Source organism: Condylura cristata, unplaced genomic scaffold (genome assembly GCF_000260355.1).
Source record: "Condylura cristata isolate star-nosed mole 26May11 unplaced genomic scaffold, ConCri1.0 scaffold00028, whole genome shotgun sequence".
NCBI classification, from domain to species: Eukaryota; Metazoa; Chordata; class Mammalia; order Eulipotyphla; family Talpidae; genus Condylura; species Condylura cristata.
This window is the reverse complement of record NW_004567129.1, coordinates 3,169,198-3,187,092: the sequence shown is the minus strand read 5'-3', so window position 1 is coordinate 3,187,092 and position 17,895 is coordinate 3,169,198. Positions and strand designations below refer to the sequence as shown.

At 51.9% G+C, this 17,895-nt stretch overlaps 1 protein-coding gene across 1 annotated transcript in view; it reads left to right on the top strand.

Annotated features, from left to right (window-relative positions):
• LOC101622441 (zinc finger protein 423) overlaps window positions 1–17,895 on the top strand; it is a 136,038-nt gene that overhangs the window by 44,517 nt on the left and 73,626 nt on the right. The window contains exon 3 of the mRNA XM_012730453.1: window positions 1,049–1,249. Within this exon, the coding sequence (XP_012585907.1) occupies window positions 1,049–1,249 (201 nt within the window). The remainder of the gene's footprint in view (window positions 1–1,048; window positions 1,250–17,895) is intronic.

Genomic DNA, 17,895 nt, shown 5'->3' with positions numbered 1-17,895 from the left:
ACAAGTTCTTGATGTGTCCTATTAATCTTTCAGATTGAAGTTGTGTTCCATTCCCCGACAGCTGTGTGGAGAAGTGGAGTAGACAGGAGTCAGGATGTTGAGCTAAACATCTGTAGGGTGTTGGGAATGTTGCGGCCCCCTGGCAGGACGCCAGGTGCGCATACATGCGAAATTAGAATTACAGCAGTGTCCCTCTCTGAGAGCATGAGGCATGACCTGCGGGGACAGGACCACTTGCACCTCTTCTTAGCCCACCTGTGTGAGGCCATGGGATAGGATTCTGTGCATGCGATTGTAATTTCAAAAATCAGAGAACAAAACACTACACAAAAGCAAGGCAGCATTCTCATGATCTTTAACTCACCTACCTGTACAGATTGCCCACTGTGCGCAGCGCTAAGCAGGGAGTAGGTATCATCGTGTCAAGAAATTGGTTAGATGATCCCAAGGCTGGTCTCGGCTGATGCAAGGGTGTAAATGAGCTCTCGGGTGCATTTTAAGTTTGGGATTTGACTGTGGTCCTGCAAACACGTGTGCTTTCTCGACACATTCTAGAATCAGGACATCTTTGTGAATTACTGAGCCAACATTACTACCTTGAGAGGCTTGTTGTGCAGAAGGGTTGAAGTTGCTAAGAACTCTTCCATCTCTAAATTGCAATATCTTGGTGAGATGGAAAGTCTTGGTGAGTGAAGGAGCAGCTGATGCAGGCTCTCAGAAAGTGCATAAGACTGGGTTTTTAGGAGACAAAATGCTAAGGCATTTTCACTTTTTCAATGGGTCCCAACCCTAGCAGTTATGCACAGAGGGAAGATGACAGGAAATCCCCCTAGAAGATTTGCACCAAGAATTAAAGAATCTAGTTGAGAATTATGGCACCACATGCTACAAAATAAATCCATATATTAATATACTGAGAGGTGTCAAGAATAATGGACCCTGGGAGGTAGAGTAATTAAATGTATCTTAATAAATGCCGGGCGACTCTTTTAAAACCTGTTCCCAAGACCCCATCAGCTGACATGGACTGTATTCTTCCTGTTGGCAGGAGGCCTAGAAGGAGAGCCGGAGTGTGATCGAAAAACCAGCCGTGCGCTGGAAGACAGGAACAGCGTGACAAGTCAAGAGGAGAGAAATGAGGACGATGAAGACATGGAGGATGAGTCAATTTACACCTGCGATCACTGTCAGCAGGACTTCGAGTCTCTGGCAGACCTGACGGACCATCGGGCCCACCGCTGTCCTGGAGGTAATGCTAAATAGCACCGGGATTCTGACAGGTGGTTATATGGATAATTGGACATAGCAACAGCTTGAAGCCTCAAGTGAGATTAAAGAATTAATAATGTAATTTTACAGTTAATGTCATTTTATTGTGGTGTCTTGGGTACCCTGGATCTGGCTTTTAAATAAAATTAAAAAATAAAAGCAACAGCTTTTTGGCAGACAGACATTAGGCAGAGGTGCCCTGTCCCTTCCTCTCTCAAGCTGTACTCCATAGTATGAGGAGCTGTAAGTGGGTGGGCCTGCACCCGGATTTCTAGAAGGCTTTTAAAGAAACCCAGCAATTAAGAGGTTGTTAGTGCAAAGTTAAGCAGCTTAAGTGTGGAAAGTCGCATGAAGGAGTGAGTGCCAAGCCAAGGCGAGGCCTGGGATGGGATGGAGAGAATTTCAAAGGCCAAGAGAGGCTTATGCTGAAAGAGCCTTGATTCTGTCTCTGTGTTTGGCCTCCCACACCCCTGAACAGGAGAAGTGTGACTGGCAGCAGTTTCTGCCAGACCTGCTATAGCCCCGTTCTCAGTTTACCTCAAAAAAGTGGGCAGGGCCACCGATTTCCAGAAATGATTGAAGACTTCTGTGAGTCTGGGATATGTGGGGTGGTCAGATGAAGACTCGGGGCATGTGTATTTCTTGGGGTGTGACAACCAAGCTGTAGAGGTGGCGTTGGCTTAGTTCTTGACTCAGGTTTGTGGACATGCAGAGCATCCTTAAACAGCTATCCTGAGATGTTTTCCTCCTTCATGGTTGTTGATGAAACCTTTAGGATGTCAATTTGTAAGGGAGAGTGTTCAAATATGGATCTCCTGGGTTTTTTTTGGAAATTTGCTGCCTGGAAGCAGGCTGGGATGCAAAGCCCAAGCTTCCCTACTTTTCATGCCATCTTGGAATGTGCAAGCCAGCAGGTTGGAGAACACGGCTATGACTTTTCCTCCAGTGACAGCCATATCTGCACAGTTCTGACTCCATCACATCCCAGTCCTCAAACTTTGGAGGGAAGAAATATAAAAAAACAGTAGGTCCAAGAGGATTCTTGCAGTTTTGAACTTTTGGGGGGCAGTTGTGGACTTTTGGGGGCTCTGAAAAATCAAATTCATTTGAAATTTGTGATAAATTCAACCCCACGGGGATGATTATGATTACTTATAATCTTAGAACACTAAGCCATCAAGAGGGAAAGCTAATTGCTTGACCAAGGGCACATTGGTGACCAAGCCAGGGCCTCGCTGGCATCCTGTGCAAGAGATTCTCTTATTAGAGAAAATAATAGATGCTGATGTATTTTTTCATTTAGCCAATAAGTGCGGTGGAATCTTAACTATAAGAGAATAAAATATCACTCCCCTTAAAAAACAATTGATTTCTCTTTTAATAAAAAGCTATCCTCTTTATTTTATAAACATAAAGAACATGATGTTCTTGGCTAATTGTTGAAGAATCTCCTCTGCTGAGCAAAGCTTTGCTGGGCCTCTGCTCTTGTTTTGAGGTCCTAGCTCAGGTTGCCCTTTCTTCCTGTTGTCCAAAATCAGGAGATTCTTGTGTCTCACCTCCCTTTGAGATGGACACACCATTTCTAGGTGGGGAAGGATGGAGAAGGTGGAGTTATCTGAGTTTGTGTTCCAGAAATAAGAAATGGTAGCTAATTGTGCTTTGGTCCGAAGCACAGTTCTCCTCCCAGGGCAGTCTCTTCTGACAGCCTTGGGCTTCCACTGAATCAAAGCAGCCCGGTTTGCAGGGTCCCCAGCCATCCTTAGGGATGCTGGTGGGATCCACTGATATTCCTGCCTCCTTTTTAATAGGTACCCACTAACGACCTCCCTGGGGTCATGGAGCCAGGGATATCCCCAAACCCTGGAGCATTAGAAGGGAGTCAGAAATTCCTTGAAAGAGTCCTGGAAATACCTAGCCTAATAGCATCCCTCAGAAATTCATTACCGCCCAGTAAAGGTGTGACCCAGCCTGGGAGTCTCCCTAACATGGGAGACATGTGTGAGGAGCTATTTCCCCTTCAGTCTTAGGTCCTTAGAATTAAAAAGGCAGGATTAATCTGGGAACTGCATGCATATTATTCAGAATGGGGTGCCTCCGCATCCTTCTGTTCTGTGGGGTTACCAACCTGTTTTCCCAAGGCTATTGGTGTTCTGTCTGACAGAGGGGCTTCTTGCACCTGCAGAAACCAGGATAATTTACCTTCAAAGTTTCATTTTATAGCACTGGACTGTAGCATAACATGTAAAAACTGACTTCTGTTTTAAAAGTTTGGAATGGGTACAAAAATGCAGTTGCAGGCCCTCCCAGGCCAGGCTCATGGGTCTGTTGGATGCTTGCCAGGGGTCATCCAGTAGCTGTATTTGGGGTGACTCAGGTGGACGGGGACAATGCGGAGGGGAAGGTGGACACTTGACGGCCCAACAAAGGCCATGTTGGAGAGGACCATTCTCTGCTGAGGCCGCAGGCCCTGAGCGCGCAGAGATGCTTTGGAGGAAACAAATTTTAGTTACTTTTCCCTCTTGTTTAGAGGGAAGGCAGGTTGTCTCTGCTGTTGGGGATGTGGGGCCCGAGGGCAGTGCTACCCGTCAATGCTGCCGCCCCCTCCTGGAATAACACCTGTGCCCCGCAGAGGGCTGTCACTGCTGAAATGTGGAGGCAGTGGACTCCCAGCCCCAGCAGGTGTTCCCAGGAGGGCCAACCCTTCCAGAGCCGGGCATGTTGGGGAGACGGGCATGTTGGGGAGACGCCTTGTGGGGTGGGGCGTGTTGTGGGAATGATCTTGAATATGCTTCCTTAAAACTGTTTCAGCCCTTGGCCCTTTCTGTGTCTCTCTTTGGCTGTTGGGGTGGGGTGAGGGGGGCAGTGAGGATCTGGAAGAGTAGTTGTGAGGTTTGGAGATTTTCTAAAGTGGAGGTTGTTCACCAGGACAGGGGGAGCTCTTGACAAATGGCTGCGATGATATGCGTAGGGAAGACCCCGGGGCCCTGCGCCGAAGAAGTGTTGTTTCTGGGGTGGCCCTTCCGCTGTGCCCGCAGGCCTCCACGCTGGGCCAGAGTTGCTGCAGAGTGGGCTCAGGAGTGCAGCAGCGCCATCGCGTTTTGGTCATGTCCTTCTCCCTCTCCTCTCCCTCCTGCTGCTCACTGGCTCCTTCTCAAGTCTGAGGCGAAACCAACCTTAAACCCTCGAGGCTTCAAGTGCTGCATCCTTGGGACATGAAATCAGCAACGACCTCACCCCTTCTGATTCTCACACCCCGATAGCTGTTTGCCTCCTTGGTCTCCCCTCCCCACCCAGGACAGCTCCCAGCTAGAGTGGGGGGCGAGCTCCCTTTTACATCCTGCATTTGTTATGGGGTCCTCTCCTTTATTCTTTTTTGGGGGTGGGGTGGGGTGGACCAATTCTTTTAAACAGCTTTCCTCAAGCAGGTGAAATTTGGGTTGCTATACATAACATAGTAAGTAGCTTATAAGTACTACCATAAAAGTTTAACTTTAGGCCACTAGGTGAGGACTTTTGCAACACGGAGGCCAGCTTGATGCCTGTGCTGGCCTTGTCTGTTCCTAACGCAGAGTGTATGTGGACACGAATCGAAGAAACGGACAGTGTTCGGTAGCCGTGTGGGTGGATCATAGAGATTCAGGTGGCGCTGCTGTTGGACAGGGCTGGCATTGACATGGTTTGTGAAATGTTGGCCCGACCAGTTGGGACCCTAGAAATAGTTGCAAGGGTGTTTTTCATTGTCTTTGGGAGGACTCAGCATCTCTGCGAACTTTCTGGCATCATGGAAGCAGGTACAGGGGTTTGGCTTAGCCTGGGCTGATGGCCATTTTTACGTGCTCATTGACACAGGTCACCGTGAGCCCTTGCCTGGATCCCGGTGGAGTATTTTAGCGCTTCCTGGTCCAGACACCATCTCTGAAGGACACTTTGAGCCTTTGACTGCTCCTTGGGCCCAAGTGAGTGAGCCCAACTTCTCAAGGACGTGGCTGCTGGAGCTACCATGTTGCCCTGGGTTAGACCCGGCTTCCTAGCGATGCTCCTGTGTCAGGAGCGGGCTGTTGGTGGGTATCTGTGTGCCCATCCCCGCAGGCATCTCTGGCGGGCCATGGTCTTTTAGCCTAAGGCATCGCTGGCACGATTTGGGTTTTCATTATAGCTTGGGGAGGCAGATGGCGTCTCTAGAAGGACTGAGGGGTCTAACGCTGGACTCTTGGGAATGGCTCCATAGGTCAGAAATTGCCTCTGGGATCAGGTTAGAGCTGAGCATTGGTTCCTTCTCCTCTGGGTGCCGTTGCCTGACTCTCGCAGTGGCACACCCCTCTCCCCCACACCACAAGCTCCTCAGGTATTCTCTCCAGCCCCACCCCAGCATTGTCCCCTTGGCTCATTGGATTCTGTAGCTGGACTTATGAGGACAAAGTGTGCTTCGTTGCCCATCTTGGCCTCACCCCACCCTTGAAACACAATGATGCTTGTGGAGTGAAGGTGCGTGCTCGCCAAGTCTTTACAGCAGTCCCAGCAGGGAGCTCCTGCTTTTCATGATTCCTGCCCATTTTACACATGAGCAACTGAGGCTTAGAGAGGGGGTCTTGCTCAAGATTGCAGAGCTTGAGCTAACATTCCAGCTCCAAGCAGCTTTTGCCAAGCACATAGACTGGGGATGGTAAACAATTTCAAAATAAATTCTAGACAGAGTCAGCTTATTTGAATGCTCAACTTTATAAAGGGGGGGAAATTTATTCAAATCACAACAGCAAACAGTGCACTCCCTGAGGGTTAATTTCACTACTTCCCCTCTGCATGTCCCTCTCCCTGAGTGTTGGTTCCGAGGAGTATTTCCCCAGCTCCTTCGGAACATCAGACCCTCCCTTTCTGGCCAAGGTGAATGCTGCTGTGTAAAAAGCCGGGTGGCAAGTTAATTACACCCTGGTTTGTTCAGCTGTGGCCAGAGTGACCGTGGGCCCTAATTACAGGGCTGGGCTGTGAAGGCTGGCAGAGGTGCCAGCCTTGTTCCTGCCGCTGGCTGGCCAGTGCTGGTCTTTGTGTGTCGGCTCAGGCCTCTCTTGCTCCAGCAGCGAGAGTGGTGCCCTCCCTGCCTCATTGCCCGGGGCAGCCCTCATTCCGGTTCCATTTGGGCAAAACGGAGTGGGTGTCGGCCAGCGGCTGGGCGATACACTGCCAAGTGCACAGGTGCAGGGCTCGCGTTCCTCCTGCCCGTGGGGTGTGGGCACAGCCCTGTGTGTCAGCCTGCCGTGTGCAGGGCAAAAGGCCCGGGGGCTCGAGCACAATGAATGCCCCCACATCCAGAGCAAACAGCATCCAGCTGGAGAGCAGCACCAGAGAGGGTCCTGCTCACGTTAGCCACAGAATGTGCAAAGGCCAGGGACAGGCCAGGAAGCAGCTGAGTGTTTGGAGAGAGAAACACGCAAACAAGATCAACTACTGGAGACCCAAGAGAGACTTCAGTGGATGAGAAGGCAGACCTTGTTTTTTGGGTGGAAAGAGTCATAGTGTAAATAGTCTGTCTCTTCAATGAGTCTGTTCACCTCATATTAGCAAGCAAAAGTATCAGCGGGGTTTATTTAGAGATGGGTGAATTGATTCTGAAGTTCACGTGGAAAAGGTGGCGTGCGAGCGTCAGTAGGAAATTTCTGAAAAAGAGAACTAGGAAGGATGGGCTGGTAATTAGGACGCATGGTAAAACATGTCCTGAAGCCGTAGGATCCAAGAGACCAGGGGACTGGAGAGAGACCAGAAGTGGACCCGAGCAGAGCTGGACAGTTGGTGTCTGGGACGGGTGTCCCTGCTCATCAGTGGATCCCTCAGGAGGGACGTGGTGACCGGCTAGGAAATTGGATCTCTCCCTCCTCCTAACACCAAAACATATCCCAAGGGGATCAGCAATCAAAACATAAAAAGAAAAGTTGAAAATATTAAAAGAAAACAGAAATGAGTTTTTTTAAAAAAAGCATAATAGCATCAGAATGGGGAAGCCTTTTCTAAATATAACCCTAAACCCAGGAGCCATAAAATAAAATATTCAGCTATATAAAAACAAAACATGTCTGCATTGCCAAAGCCACAATAAATCAAATCAGAGACACATATCACAGACAAAAATTATTTTCCTTGATGTGTCAGGGGCTCCTACTAACGTTAAGAACATAACCAGTAAATCAACAGAAAACCAAGACCCAGTCCGCTGCCCAGGGCCAGCACCCGCTTGGATCGGCTAGTGCCACACTGCTCTGTGAATATTTTGAATGTCTCCTGTGTACAAAGGACAGAAATGGAACCTGAAAAAGAAAGACTGGTGGGATCTGAAACATTTAGGAAAATTAAGAACATCCTTTATAATAGGAGAACCATAAATTTAAACCATTGGAGGCTGTCATTTTTTTTTTAAGATCCATTTATTTATGCATGCAAGAATTGGGGTACAGGACAGGACAGAGGTGCAGGGGGTGAGAGGATGCACCAGAGACGGAGGGGGGATAGAACAGGCAGATGTACTGAAATATACTGTAGAGTGGAGCAGTGGCGAGACAAGAGGGGTGTGCTGCACCATGTTGGTCAGCTCCCTAGCCAGGGATCGAACTCGTGCTATGTGGGTCACCTCCGGGGCTGGCAAAGATCAGAAAGTTTGCCAGCCCTCCCACGGATGAGAATTTGTGTCCTTATATCAAGACTTGGGGTCTCCTTCTCCTCTCCATCTCCAGGGTAATCTTGGCCTGTGGCTAGAACACATAGTGGGTGTTTATTGATCTTGTTCCCAAGGAGACTAAAGCCTCCATGAGGCTCCATGAAAGTGATGTCCTTTAAGAAAAAAAAAAAAAAGGTTTATTTTTATTTATGCATACAGAACTGAGGGTGCAGGCCAGAGGTATGGGGTGGTGAGAGGCTTCACCAGAGACAGAGTGGGGAGCAGAACAGGCCGGCTGAGAAATACACTGCTGAGGGGAGCAGCAGGTGGGTCAGGAGAGGTCTGCCGGGCCCTGTGGGTCACCTCTGGGGCGGGGATTGAACTCATGCGGAAGTGGCTTTGGCTCCTTAGTGCTGTGCTTTAACCCGCTGCGCCACCAGGGAGGGTCCAAAAGTGGTGTCCTTTTCAGATAGGCTTGAGTAAAGGCTTGCGGTAGAGCCCCAAAATAGAAGTCCATGTTCTGTGCCAGACTTAGTAGGTCTTCAGTTAACGTGTGCGTAGAACAGGGGTTCCGAGAAGGGAGATGTTCAACAGCATTCAGTATTCAGCAATCACCAGCCAGTTTTCACTCAGTGAGTGAATATTGACAGCAACTGGGGATGGAGCGTGTACTCTATGCGGGGCCCTTCTGGAGGGGCGTAGGAGCTGTTGAATAACAGGTAATTCAGCGGAGAAGGATTCATTCAGAAAAGCTGTTTTTGATTGTCAGAAGAAGCGGTTTAGGTGGCTGTAACCCCGCCCTCCCTAGTACCTTTGAAAGGTGTTTCACGGGCTGCCACGTCACTCCCACGGCTCTGCTGGAAGATGCTGACTGCGTCCTGGTACCGAGCTGCTGGTCGGGAGGGAGGGGCCCGGTGGGCGACAGCCATCCGGGGTCTTCCTGATGGCTGTGAGTGGGGAACCTTCTCTATGCTGCCACCGTGCGAGCCCTCCCTTCGAAGAAGCCGGGAAGCCTGCAGGCTGCTGCAGGGCTTGGTGCTTTCTGGGTCCTGGGTCCTGGTGGTTAAGTTGATTTTCAGGGTGTTCTCAGTCCCCCCCTGTGCAGTCTGCAGATTTACTCAACGTCCTTGACAACTACGTGGGGCGAACCCTGCCTACTGGCCGTCGCCCACCGGGCCCTCCCTCCCAATCAGCAGCTCGGTACCAGGACGCAGTCAGCATCTTCCAGCAGAGCCGTGGGAGTGACGTGGCAGCCCGTGAAACACCTTTCAAAGGTACTAGGGCGGGCGGGGTTACAGCCACCTAACCGCTTGGTCCGACAACCCGACAGCTTTTCTCACGGCGCGAGCCCGCAGGTCTCTCCAGTGTTGGACACCGAGTCTGGAAAGCCGGGACCAGGGCCCAGGAATCCACATTTCTTTTGGTTTCATAGGAAAAACCATGTGATGTCTGTGTATGAGGGGACTTTTCACTTCTTCCTGACTCCTGGCTCCACGGCTGATTTTCTGAGTCCTTGAACCTCCTGGGGTCTTTTGTGTCCAAGGGTGGTGAATGACCTCAGGAATGTTTCTGCTGTAGCCCCCCATGGTGGGTACCCCCCAGTAGGCAGATCCTGGACATGCTGTGGGGCTGTGCTCCTGGCTGGCTGGGCCCTGGTTTTTATACCTTTCTTGGTGGCAACCAGTTTTCTGGTGCTGGACCAGGATGTTGCCAGGACTGGGGCCGGGAGGGAACGGCACGTGGCCTTCAGGCTGGCGCACGAGTGTTCCTGGGGTGGTTGGGTCCAGCCTGCTGTGGTCCTTTGAAGTTTCTGGAGGGTACTTGTGTCAACAAGCAGTGATGCCACACACTCATAGTGTGCTCTGTGTGCGTGAGGAAGAGGGAGAGAGCGAGAGAGTCCCTGTGAGCAGGAAAAGGGTAATCCAGCTGGAAGGTGAAGATGCTGGGACTTTTGTGGCTGCCTGGCATATAGTAGGTTTGCTGTTACCATGCTGTGTAAAGACTAGATGCAAACTGACATGCAAAAAGGAAAAAAATAAGGGATTTGTTGGCTCAAGGAACTGAGAAGTGAGCTGGCTTCAAGCACAGTCCCCCGGGGGCGCCCAGGACACCCCTCAAGGCCGTCTCCACAAGCCCCACAGCACACAGAGGTGTCCCCAGCACCTCCAGGTCTCCGGCTGCACTGGGAGAAAGGGCAGCCTCTTTTCTGTGCTGGTAGAGAAGACCCGAGGCTCACCGTGGCGGGGACACCACGTGCTGTAAGACAGGGTCTGGGTGGAGGGGTCAGGGGGCTTCCAGCCAACTACGAGGACTGCGATCTGGGGAGGGGCTCGCCAGGATGGTGGCCCAGGACGTGGGCGATTAGTCAAATGCCACATTGTTGGAGACCCTTGTGAAGTCCACTTTACTTTGGTTTTGCCAGAATGCAGTGAGCTCAGCTCAGAATTTGAGGAGCAGAGGCTTCCCTGGCTTGCTAGTTCCTTTAGCTCAGGGCTTCCCACCCTTCTCAAGCACAGCTGTGCCCTGCTGGCCTGGGGGTGGGGGGTGGCTGGGCTCTGTTACCGGCTGGGAGACTTGGGCTGCGCTCTGTGCCCACTCCCTCCGTGGGCCCCCTAGCCCTCCTGGAAGCCCAGCGTGGTTTGAGAGCTTTGACTGGGCCCAGCTCTTCAGCGAGGCAGAACTTGGCCCAGGTCACGTGGGAGAGGGCGGTCTCGCGAGGGCCCCTGGGGAATCCTGGGGGCCACTGGGGGCTGCTGGCACGCGGTTGTGTGACAGGTGGGTTGTTGCTGTAGCTGCTGCCTCGCTGTGACCCACGCCAAGCTCCTGGACATACAAGCCTCACCCCATTCGGACTGCACTCTTTCTTTGCTTCTTATGGGGAGTGACTTTGACCCTGGAATCCTTGTAAATATTTTGAGAGTTTTGCGCCTAGTCTGGGTGTCCCCCAGATGCTGACCCTCCCTTCTTGCCCTGACCCTGCCTGCGTGTACTGGCGAGGGTGGGTCTGCCTCGTGGCTGTTCTCCAGCGGCTGGTCCTCCAGGACATGGTGTCCAGGCTGTGGCCAACATGGTTGCCTTTGGGTTAGTCTGGTCCCCAGGCCTAGGTGGCTCTGGTGCCGGGGTCATCTCCAGGCAGCTGAAGTCAGTCCGCTGTGCTGAACCTCGCTAGCTATTCCCAGGGAACCTGGTGTCTCCAGAAACCACACTATCTACCATCAGCTTCAGGGCCAAAATGGGGTGCAGCTAAAGTGACAATAAAGATCTGTTTTTTGTTCTGTGGCTATGTCAGCACTCAGGCCCTGTCCCCTGAGCGCTCTCCTCCAGGGTGTGTACCCACAGCTCCGCCTGTCACCACGCCCAGGGCAGCTACGAGGTGCTTTTCGCAGGGTCCTGCTTTCCTTCCCCATCAGGGTCCCCAGTGCTGTTGGGGTTGTGCCCTCGGCCCCTCTCACCACCTTTCTCACCCCTGGGCAGGCTGCACAAAGCCCCCCCCCACCTCCCACCCCGAGGCCCTGTCTCTTTTCTCCTGGAGGTGCTGCTGCTAATTCCAGATCCTGTTGGGTATAAAGATCTGAAAATTGTGTTCTCGGAGTAATCAATCTCGGTTACCTCCAATTTGTGGTTTGAAAAAGCTTTGGGAAATGCCTGTAGGTGAAGATAGAAATAGCCTCCAGCTGGATCCTGACCTGGTTTTGGGGTAAAAGAGGCAAATAGAGGGGACTTGTACGAGATTCCTTTGTTGTAGCTGAGAACTATTGATGATCTATTCACACGTCCCTTAGCCTACAACTCCGGGCACCTCAAAGAACAAACTGAACTGCAGCGAGAGCAAAAATATGTTCCTTAGAGTCACAGCAGCTCCAGTGTGTGTTCATTCGTTCGCTCATTCATTCGTTCATAGAACCGTATCTTAAGAATAGCAAGGAGCTATTCTAGGCATGGGGACTAAATAGTGGGTGAAACAGAGTGGTACCTGAAAATACAGATACCATGGCCATTATTCATTTTTAAATGTATGTCTTTTTCATCAGTGGGTGCTCCCCGTAGAATCCCCAGCACCAGCCCACCGGTGAGCCGTCACCGGTGCTCTTCTCTCCCCCGTCTTGATCCCATTTGTTCCCCCTCCCTCCCAGAATGTTGGAGCTGATATTTTGTAATACCTGGCTCTCACTGATTTTGGCCAGGGACTCCTAAATTGACCTATATTGTAGTTATTTGCTCTCAAGAATGGGTTGGCTCCTCTGTGAGGCAGTTGCGTGAGGGCCAAGGGCTGGTGAGCAGCGTGGGGTGGAAGGACACACAGCCAGCAGGCCGGTGCGCTCCAGCCTGCTGCAGCATGGCAGGCCAGGACAGGGGTGCCGCTGCTCAGCGCTGTGATCATGGCTGGAGAGAAACCCAGGGAAAGATGCGGGGCGTGGGCCCCAAGGTTATGCTTGCAAGTTGGGAGGTTTGGGCTCTTGGTGGCCCTTGTCAGAAAAGCCAACCCCACTTGCTTCGTGGAGGAGGGCAATTCAGAGGCGCATGTAAATAGAAATTCAGATGTGGCTCTCCCTGGAGGCTCAGCAGGTTCAAGGGCAGCAGCTTCAGTGCGAGTTCCATCCCTGCCCTGGAGGTGACCCACAGGGCAGCAGACCTCCCCTGTCTCCCCGCTGCCCCCTCAGCAGTGTACTTTGTCCATCTGCCTGTTCTGCTCCCCACTCTGTCTCTGGGGAATCCTCTCACCTGTACTTCCTGGCCTTTATCTCCGTTCTGTGTGCATAAATAAATAAATCTTATAAAAAGGAGACTTCAGATGTAGACAGGCTTCAGGCGCAGATGGATCCAGCATGCTGGTAAAGCCCTCAGGCCCGGTTTTCTTGCTTCTCCTGACTCTGATGAGTGCTGTGTTGGCTTTTGGCTCAGGTCAGATCAGTTGTGCTGAGTGGTTGATCCTGAGCTGTTCCTCAGTAGGATTTAGGGTGCTGCTAGCAGAAGAATTTTAGGCAACAGCATTTCAAAGAGAGAAGGAGCTGGGATCACTTAACCGTGAGCAGTGAAGGTCTCAGAGTAGGTCACATGACTTAAGGGACAGGTCAGAGCGTGGCTGGCCCACCATTTTTACTGTGGTCAGTTCCTGGAATGGTTACTCAATTGGTATTTTTACCCTTGCATCTGGAGGGGGCTGCATCGTGGGTGTGCTGGTCAAAGCTGTGGCCCAAAACAGTGGGTCACCAGGGACAAGGCCCCTAGTCCCTCCTTCCATTGACCAAGGGACAGAACCAGAATTGGTTTTGGAAGCCACAGGGACATCCATCCTGAGCCACATAAAAGGAGCAACTTCCTGACAAGATCCACTAAGAGCCTGGGGATGAAGTCATTACATGATGGTGGGCTGGGAAGTGGATACGGGCGGGGGGCCCAGGGGTTGGCACTGGCCAACTGTTCGGGTGTCTCTGAACCCCAAGTTCCTATGATTGGCTTCCCTAAAGTTACACCCTGTCACAGACAGATGAAGAACATCCCCAAACAAAATGAGAAACCAACTAAATTTGTCTCCTGCTGCTGGTGTGTGTGGGCACTCGGCTCCCCACAGCCTGCCCGGCCTGGAAGCGCAGACAGCCCTTGGGGTGCCGCCGCAGAGACTGGGGCCACCGGGGGTTCAGGACAGGAAAAGAGCAAGGAAAGCTGAAAATGTAACTCTGGCACTGGCCTAAAATACAGCTAAACTATTGGTTGAGTGTTTTGGCAGAGTTTTTAAACAGTGTGTGTGCCAACTCAGGGAAAAATGTACAGGGGATTATAAAATGCTTCATTTTGTGTTAAACAGTTTTATTTTGGAGTTGACTGGCTAGAATTTGGCTGCCTCTGGAAATGACATCATTGTTCTGGGAGCATCTGGGAAGGTCCATGGAGTGTGTGAGGAGGCTATTCAGGTAGGGGCGGTGGCTGATCTGGGGGAGTACCCACCGGGGGACCCTCCCTGCACCCTTGCCACCCTGGGGGCCTCAAGTCTTGGCTTTGAGAAGTGTGTATGGGTGCTGCCTAGTGCCGGGGTGACCCTTTCGAGGGTGGGGAGGTACTGAGCAGTGAGTAGGCGGCAGGAAGGTGACTGAAGGGCTGGAAGTAGGGAAACTGAGGAGAGACGGTTGGCATCTGCCTCTGGCTTCCCCTTCCTTCCCAGTGTCCATCCCCAGGGCAGCCCTGTCCCAGCAGCGCCCTCCCGCTGCACTTAGAATGGCCCCACCGTGGACCTGGCCTTGCCGCTCCTGGCCACCCCTCCATCCACACAGTTCTTCCTGAACCCGGGTCCTCCTGCCACAGGGCCTTTGCACCACCTCCGCTCGCTGCCTGGATACTCCTTGAGGTTGCCGAAGGGCAGCTCCTTCACCTGCTTATGGATCTCAGCTCCAGCAGGATCCCACCTCACCTCTCTGTCATCATCCCACTTGATTCCTCCATGGCGGTTACTGTGACTTGAAGGCTCCTCATTTAATTTGCTCTTTGCCTTTGCGCTAGAAAGCTACTCCCTGAGAGCAGCGCCCGGCACTCTCTCATGCCTACATCTACTTCTGGCACAGGACCAGGCACAGAGTAGGTGCCTGGGACATATTTATTGAATGGTTTGGGTTTTTTGGGGGGATGATGCCAGATGTGTCACTTTCTTGTGGTCTGAGGACCACGAACCTTGTGGACAGGCTTGGTTCTGGAGACGACTCCTGTCGAATGTCAGCAGCTGCGCCTGCCTCAGCCCTCCTTGGCTCCCTCAGAAGCTGGACTTCCCACCTGCTTCTTGGGAGAAGTGGGGCCATAAACATGCCAGAGGGCGCACCCCGATCTGCCAGGGTGTAGGAATCACTTGCATTGTGCATCTTCAGTTTTCATTAAGTCCCTAATACGTGATAGGCACGGATCACTGATGTAGCAGATCTTCGGGAAGCTTTTGCTCTGGTGGGGAGACAGACAGCAACACAATAGGTCGGTAAGTGCATTTGACAGCCTGGCATGCACACCGTGGTGGGTCATCGGGAAACCTGAGAGGACGGATAGCTGGGATGTTTGGGGGTGGGGACCTTGGACTGCCCATTTGGACGGGCAGATGGAGTTGTGTCTTTGCCCCCAGAGAGCCCACTGTCTCCCAGGAAGAAGTGAAGGCCTGCAGAGCTTGGGAGGACCCCTGGTTTCCTGAGGGTGGGATTTGAGGCGCACCAGTGGGTGGCAATAAGAGCCCTGAAGTGACCTCATTTGTGGGGTTACTCAGTTCCCCGTGGAAGTACTGGGCCACTGGCGCCACAGCTAAGTCACAAAGGTGAGGGGCTCGGGACCCCAGGCGTGGCAGTGAATGGCTAAAATGACTTGGCCCCGGCCGCCTTTGCTGTGGCCTGCCCGTCTCTTCACGGATCTTCCCAGCTCCCGCTGCTCTTGCAGATGCCATATTTTATCCCGCTCCCTCTAACGTCTTTTTATCACAGTCTTAACAAACACCATATAGACATGTTTACTTAAAAATTGTCTAAAGGATCCCCTTAGTCAGGGTCCCAACAGAAAACAGATGGCGTGCTCAGACAGGGTACTTGAGGAGCATTTAATAAAGGGCCCTTTTGGAGGTATGCAGGGTGAAAGAAAGCCAACCAGGTTGGGGGCGCGTCTTGGGATGGCTTAGGGCTGTCCCTGGCACCCCTAACTGGGTGAAGGGGAGAAATGGCTGGCCGGACCTGGAGGGGCGGCCATACTGAGAGCCCTGGCAAGAGTCACACACCTCCTGTGGCACCCGGGAGGGGTTCAGGAGATGAACCGCCCCCCACCTCCATTCTTGGCGGAGACTCATGCAGATGCAACAGCTGGCCGAAATCAGGGCACACAGCCAGCTGGGGAGTCAGAGGTCGTTAGGGCCACCCTGCCCCCTGATCAGCTCAGATGTTGTTAAGAAGTCAAATTCTAGATTTTCTCAAAGGAGGAATTTCTTGTGTGAGTTTGTTTGGGGGAGTGGGAACTCCCATTTCTCTCGGAGCTTGGGGCTTTATTAGGATGCTGTGGGGTTTTGACTTGGGCTCCCCTTTCCTGGCACTTGGTGCTCAGCACTGAGTCGCGTACTTGTGTGTCACGTGATAGGAACGGAGGCTCAAAGCTGTCCGATCCAGCCCCCAGCAGGTGGAGTAGCTCAGATGGTGGCCGGAGTTGCTGAAACTTTATATGCAGAGGGGGAAGGGGAAGAGGTTATCATTGCGATTAACACCATTTGCTGCTTAACTCCTGGAGAAATAGGCACCCCGGCCCTCGGCAGCCCCGCCCCCTCGGCAGTGTCATTCCATTTACGGCTTCACTGGGGACTGTGGCAGGGGAGAAGTCAAGGAAGGCAGGAAGGTCAAGGGTGCTTCGGAGGAGCCTCTTTGTTCATTATGTATTTCTTTCGCACGTGATTTCCATTTGCCGGCTGTGCCGCTCCTGGGACCCCCAGAGGATAAGACAAGGAAACCTGTGCCCTGTGCACCAAAGCTATTTTTATTTGTGTGCAGGGCAAGGTGACGCGGCTGCTGTGGGCCTGGGTTCAGCTCTCCCTGACACACAGAATTGGATATTAAGGTGGAATTAGAGGCTTGAGGCCGAGGGGCTCCCTTGCGAGGGGTGCGTTCAGGATGGCACTTCGATTTCCAAACTGCTTTTGCAGAGGTCGGCAAGAGTAGATGAAGGAGCTGTTCTGGGGGGCCATCCCGGCCCCCTAAGTAACCCTGATGTTAGTCTGTGAGTAGACTGTGAATTGTCTGTTTCCCCAAGTCAGATTCTCGTCTTGTTTCTCTTTTTTGGGACACTTTCCCCACCGCACCTTAAGAAAGCCTCCTTCCCACCAACCTCACAGCACCCTCCTAGCTCCTCACCCACTCGCGCCCCGCCCTACTGAGCCCCAGGACAGCCCTGCCTTTCCTGTGACTCACGGGCTGGCCAGCATTATCAGATTGCTTCACCTCCAAGTGAGGGTGGGTGAGGCTTTCAGTCATTCCTCTAAAAAATTGTGACATCATTAAATGTCACCAGCGCAAATGCATTCTATCTGCAACAATTTCAAGGATTAGAGAAGGCTCAAGCCTTCAACCTGCCCTCCACCCCGGGGTCAGCCGCTGCTTCCGTTCTGTGTGCTTCAAGACCCCTGACTATAGTCTCATCGTCGATTCTAAGATATACTTTAATATCTCTGAAATTGAGATGAATCTTATAATCAGCGGCCGGTCATGGTTTAACGGATAGTGTTTTTGGTTGGCTTTTTCACTCGTCCCTCTAGCAAAGGTGCATTTTTACAACCCATAGTTCTTAGATTCGATGAAATATGGTCTATGTGTATCCATAGAAACAATGTGGCATTGATTTTTGATTAAAAAAATAAATGATACCATCTTGGATCTATCATTCTGCAACTTTCTTCCCCCCCTGGGAGGGTGTCCACATTGGAATATAGAACTCCCTTATTTTTTACTAACTGCTGTGTGACACTGTGTAGTGTGGCTGTGCCATGCTTTACGCAGCTGTTCCCCTGGCGATGGGCATTTCCAATAGCTTACAGTAGTAAACATTCCTGTGCAGCTCTCGCTATAGGAGACAGACATGTTTTAGTGGTTCTGGAGAATGTGGGCTCAGAGCTGAGCCCAGCTCTTTCCCATTCCTTATGGCCTGTCCCGACCCATTCAGTCCCATCCTGCCCCTGTCTGACCCATCTCATCTCACCACCACGTGTGGAACTCTTTTGGCACCAGACATTGCCTGGTATCAGTTTTGGGTTTGGGGCATCTACAGGGGAAGCAGCCTGCTTCTCTCAGAGGTTGAAGTCCAGTTGGGAGCGTGAGCCTGAGCGGGGCTTGGATCAAAACTCTAGAGCATCTGGACCGTTCTGGTCTGGGGTAGGGACAAAGGCGTTGATGTGGCTGTGAGGAGCATACAGCTATTTTCAACCCTCATTTTATACTTATTCTGGGTTTTTCTCAGGCTGGCAAGCCCCTCAGCAATCCATCCATCTC